This window comes from Musca domestica, unplaced genomic scaffold (assembly GCF_030504385.1).
Source record: "Musca domestica strain aabys unplaced genomic scaffold, Musca_domestica.polishedcontigs.V.1.1 31, whole genome shotgun sequence".
Classification (NCBI taxonomy): domain Eukaryota; kingdom Metazoa; phylum Arthropoda; class Insecta; order Diptera; family Muscidae; genus Musca; species Musca domestica.
The window spans coordinates 9,663,771-9,669,770 of record NW_026712309.1 but is presented as its reverse complement, the minus strand read 5'-3'; the positions used below and the strand labels follow the sequence as shown (position 1 = coordinate 9,669,770).

General features: G+C 33.1%; 1 protein-coding gene across 2 annotated transcripts in view; it reads left to right on the top strand.

Moving 5' to 3' along the window:
• The first annotated feature begins 4,974 nt into the window (after positions 1–4,974).
• Positions 4,975–6,000, top strand: part of LOC101888324 (poly(U)-binding-splicing factor half pint) — a 209,251-nt gene continuing 208,225 nt past the window's right edge. The window contains exons 1-2 of one of the 2 annotated variants that reach the window (XM_059124983.1): positions 4,975–5,122; positions 5,179–5,266. In XM_059124983.1, coding sequence (XP_058980966.1) covers positions 5,120–5,122; positions 5,179–5,266 — 91 coding nt within the window. In that variant the 5' untranslated portion in view covers positions 4,975–5,119. The remainder of the gene's footprint in view (positions 5,123–5,178; positions 5,267–6,000) is intronic. The other variant, XR_009342677.1, reaches the window with a different exon arrangement.

Sequence of the window (6,000 nt, the reverse complement as noted above, 5' to 3'; positions counted from 1 at the left end):
TGTCGATGTTGAATCTTCTGTTGTATGTGGTACGGAGACAAATCTTACTATCATCAAGAATGCCAGAATAATAGAGATGGGTTCCAACTGTGCCATGAAGAACGATTTTGTCACCACACAAGCCTCAAATATCGTACACACTTCTTATGTGAAATTAAAAGACATCCATTCTATGAGTCCACAACTGGAAATAGGAAAGTTTTTAATGCCCACGAACACTACTTCTTACAACGTTCATCTGGAAGTATTGGATAATATACAACGGAAGTTGAATGAATCAACTCTTAAGCATTTGCCACAACTTATACACTCCACCAGTCTTCACCTTCATGCAGTTAGCTACACCTCATTATGCTGCTGCATTATTATTCTGCTTTGTCTACTGAGTTGGAGAATGCATTCAAAGTTAAGCAAACCAGCTCAATTTACACCTACTCCAGCTGTAAGAACTTACCAATCAGCGACAAATGGCTCCGTGTCTGCTACATTTACTACTTGAACACTGTCAATGCGGCGGAAAATGTTAAAACATACATACACATTTATATTTATGTTGTATTTTAGTTATGACATATTTATAGTTTTATTCTAGTTGTTCAAATTGTTAATTCAGCATTTATTAACGTATCAGTAAATCATTTTATCGTTGATGTGACATATATTTATTAAGGTTCATTGACGATTTGCAATATTTAACAATTTAATTTCTACACTTTTGTATGAATAATAGTTGACCTAGTTTTACTTTATGCAATTCATCAATTATGCTAAGAAATTATTTGTATAAAATAATGAAAATAATAAAAAGAGTTTGTCAGTTGTCACAAATAATGTGACTTGCCTTTCATGATGCAAACAGAACCAATTTGTGTTTAATTTTTAAACATCGCCTTTTCTTCAAGTTTGTATGCTTTCAAGGAGATCTTTAAGGACTATAAGTGTCAGTTCAAATTTATGTGTTTGAACTGAATCCTTCTAGGTCCGAGTTTTATTAGCAGATATTCTACAAGCTGAATCTCACAGGCATTTAAAAGCCTAGTAAAGGATTGCAATTCTCGTCCTCAAATTCAAATATCATTATCAAATCCAATCTTACCTGAGCAGTTTTAAATTGCGTCTTTTCTACTCCTTTGACAAGCAGCTTCTATAATAAATATGGATTCTTGGATGTTGTATTAGTTAGCAGTGTCGGAATGTGATTCAAAATTTTCCAAAATACCAAAAGTCAACGAACAAGTAAAAAAGCAATAACAATATAGAACAAGTTTGAAAATTTTCAAAAAAAAAACGTTGAAAAATACTGCAAAGATCATAAAAATACCGAACATAGGGATTTACCATTATATTGGTTATATTATATTCAGACATAAACTTGTATTTGCAATTCCTGTCATAGGCCAGTACGACATTCAAATACGAAACTTGAAGCAATTGCAGTGAATAATGTGGCTATAATCATCAAAATACCAAATATAGGATGGTACCTTTAGAGTATATCATATTATATTCGGAGCATATAATTATAGTTATTTATAATTTTTTTAATTTATTTAATAATTAATAAAACTTTTATATAAACAGGTAATAAGCACCGCGTTTTATCTCTTCAAGAATATTATAAGAGGTTATACGCGGTATGAAGCAAGATCCACGGAATGAGAAGTAATACAAGCAAGTAATACAGGCGCTGCACATCACTCAAGCGAGAGTTATTTATGTAAATGTCGCTAAACAAATCCCGAAAGGAAGGCCAAGAAGAAAAATCTCCCTCAAAAATATCAATATCAATAGGGGCAATGCCATATTGTGAACGATATCACAGCCAGAAGACATAATTGCGGTACTTTCCTGCGATTCAGGAGCCAAAAGTGTTTGAGCCGATTGTTCTTTAGTTTTATCCGCAATTTTATTCGAATTTCTTGTTAGGCAACGATATTTTATAATTTTTCTATTAAGTGTTGCCATTGTATTAGAGTAATTGTTAAAAGAAGCGTTATATTTATTTTCTGCCAAATGCAGATTTTCTTTTGTTATATTTTCCGTTTTTTTTTAATTGTGCGACGACTTATATACCGATTGCCATATGTTTTCTAGCTTGCTCTTCCTTTCCTCTAGCATACTAATATCTAAATCGTTATCTTTTATTGCACCGATTTGTGCACTAAATTCTATCAGAGCGTCCGAGGCTTTTACGAAAGTTTGTAGAGGAGTGGAGGCCATAATTATCGCAAAAAACACTGAACCAATTTGGGGAAAAATACGAAAATAACAAGGGAACAAGGTATCAAAAACAAATCGGCTCTTTCTTCGTCGAAAGATTTAGACACCTTTCTTTCAGAAAGGAAAAACACGCTTGTGCTTTTGGAAAATTATAGCGACAAATCGATTCCTTCGCCTAATTCAAATTCGGTTAATTCCCTTCAATTGGAAAATCATGTCTTCTTTGTCGAGAGAAATGCCATCGACTTCATTTTTGTTCAAAATTTAAGAGTTTTGTGTCTTACGACAGTAAACACACAAGTTACTGATGTTGACATTTGTGTTCGCATACATGCGAAAAAAAGATAGTGGAACGCAAAATTGCACTCAAATGCTTACGTTTTCGTTCGCTTTGATTTTCGTACAATTTTTCGTTCTGATGAATTTTAGTGGAACGGAAATCAGCTGTTTGTCGTGTAGAAGGCATGCGAACGTGCTCCTTCGATATCGTGGAACAGGCTGTAACAACAAATTTATGCGAAAGAAAGCTAGTCACTCACTTTCGTATCAGAATGCGTTCCACTAATATTTCGCATAGCCTTACGTGACGCAGTGTTGCTATCATGATAGAAGAATATAGGTAGACGCATCGACACAGCTGCTGGGACAATTAACTGTCAAACCAATTTTGGAATTGAAAATGTTGAATGAAAAATTATTTAAATTTGCAAAAAAATGTTGAAAAACGCGGATTTTAATAACCTCCGAATGACGTCGTATAAGAAAACATATAAAAATCTATTTATATTTGAAAAAAACTTTTGACATATGAATGCTCCCAAGCGTTGATGCATCTACCTGAATTCTTCTGCCATGGTTGATATATATACTTTTTAAAAAGTAATCGCGAATTTAAGCAAAAAAAAAAACGCCAGAATGACTGATTTAAACGCGGAAAAGCAATAAAAAATACGATTATATGTAAGATGGTTCTTAACAAAATAAAAAAATGAGTATTTCTGTAGCCCTATACTTTATGGATGATGTGGAGGAGCTTCAAAAAGTACCACGGAGCCATTTAAGAGATGCTTCGAATTTGTTTGAAATAATAAAAAATTTATTTTCCTAGGTTTGTGGCCAATTTTCGTGTGTTGAAGGAAGTTTTTCGGGCTCTTTTAGATATGCTAGAAGATAAATGGGTTCCCGGTTGCAGAACAACCCATATACGCCCCGATTTAAATCTTGGCACATTCTTGCGGTTTTTGGCTGCAGGAAGCAACCAGCAGCATTTATAGAACGAAGCCCTGACTTCAACAGCGAAGTCTACAGTAAGCAGAACCTATGCTGAATGTCTGCAGATTTTTGAGAACCACATTTGCGGCCAATGGATAAAAAAATTGTAAAATTAACAATTTTTTTTGACATACTGTAATTGTATTTATTATTTTTACTCCATTTTCAATCAAGTAATAATTATTTTGAAAAAATTTGGTTAATATTACCATCCTTCTCCACTAATAAACAAACGTTGTTTTTATAAAAACAACTATAAAGGGATTAAGTCTGAAAGCAAAATTGCACTGAAATGCTTGCAGTTTCGTTCGCTTTGATTTCGTACAATTTTTCTTTCTGATGAATTTTAGTGGAACGGAAATCAGCTGTTTGTCGTGTAAATTTTGTGCGAACGTGTTCTTTCGAGATCGTGGAACAAGCTGTACAAAAAATTAAAAATTAATCAAAAAAAAAAAAAAAAAAATTATGATGCTTACTTTTTTTTCAAAATAAATATGTTTTAACATTTCTTGACATCACTGGAAAGAGAAGAGTTGCTAGTGATTGCAAGAAGAGATTTGAAAGAACTATTAGTGAAAGAACTGTCAAAATTGATCTCTCAAATCACTCTCTTTTGCAAAATATGCCTAGCCATGACTTCAAGCTTTTTATGTATTTGCAGCCTTAGGGTAAGAATTACTTTTTCTGCAGGAATTTGCATGCAACAAATTGTTTTCATTTATTCAATATTTTTCGTCATTTTTAAAATCAGTTGAATAACGGGAAAAATGAATAAACTGCGTAAATTTTCCTTCAAAATTATGATCTAAACAGTTCTATCTTTCAATTCCATGGCAAATCTGGCGAATAACTTTAATGCGCGTCTCGCAATTTACGCGTCTCCCTATCATTGATTTTGAAAATATTCTGTTCTTATTTTCATTTTATTTCTACACAAAATTGGCAGGTAAGTTCCACCTTAGCTTTTTTATTGTACCATGGTTTTATTCTCTTTTGCAAGAAAAGTGTGAAAAGTAAACAGACGAATTCTCTACAAGAACTTGCAAGCAATCAGGTGGTTTGTTAAAACAAAACAATTTGTGCGTCATAAACAGAAATTAATCATGCAGAAATTAAAAATGATCCGAAAAAACAAATCAGTTGTTCTTACGATTTCCAAAAAAAAAGTTTTTAAATTGCTTATCAAAATATAGATCTCCGGAAGGCGAAGAAGAAGAGTTGCAAGTGATTGCAAGAAGAAAAAGCAAACTCTCCGTGAATGAACTGTCAATATTGTTCTTTCAAATCGCTCTCTTTCGCAAATCTCTTGTGTTAACAGACGACTTTCAGTAAACATTTGCAACAATTGTTACAAATTTTAGGGTAACCAAACACATATATGTTTGTGATGATGGTCAGCCATATTTTAATATTAACAATTATACGTAGACCCTAAATTCCTTAATTCGGTTTTACATTCTTACTGGTTCTGGAACAGAGCATGTATAGTTTTTATGGTTGGCAACGTTGCAGTTTTTCATTGGTAACATTAGATACGTTCCGAGTCGTACAACCGCAATCGGCGTCTGTATTCGCAACAGACATACCACATTGTTTATTTGTTTGTTAAATATTTGCTTCATATAAAATGGTAATTTTGAGATTTTTTCCTGTTCTTTCCTTATTAAAATTATAATTTCCTTTCAGTCAACGTGTGAAAGAAATCGTTCTCCGCGTTCGGATGAGAGTGGAAATGATTCCATGTCTCCCTCGAAGAAGTTTCGTCAAGAATCTGGTAAATATAACATCTGTTAAAAAATATATTCATATGCGCTTAGAGATATAATTAATAATAAAGATATATAAAATTTAAATGGTCGAAGAACAGTAACAGTGCGCTATATATGGATTTAGTTTAGTTCAACCCATTCCTCATAAATTTTGTTGTAGTCTTGTTAAATGTATTCGAGTGTCAAAATATGTTCGAATAAGCAACAAACCTTTTTTTCTTTGCCAAACTATATGTCACACTTGAATGAACCTGTTCAGAAGCGCGCTAAAAGCGTCAATATGTTTTCAAGACCCAGGGATATTAGTCATGTTACCATTGCTTAATTGAAGTTCCTTCCCTCAGGCATATCCACCATCGGCCACACGAAATGAAGTTTGTCTCAAGTTGATACTTTTTGAGTAGCAGGCATTCGCCTGGATCTTGAAAGTTTCTCCTCTGGAGTGTGTCCAACACCGGCAGTCCGAGACAAAGTTTCTACATTTATTTCTATTTTTTCTGGTTCGAACCAACGTTTTTTGTATATAAAATGTTGTTTGTTTGTTTTGTTTCAGATTTAGTAGTTTTTAATGTAGACAATGGAATTAATTTTAACCTGATTGTGTAGGAGGGTAATACAGGGCTTAAGACTTTCTCTTCTATAATGTGAAGCTAAGTTTTTAAACATTTCTGTTTCAAGTATCCAACTTTCGGCTGGAGCTCAAAATACGTGTTCTACAGTGAACCAAAGTTTTTCAACA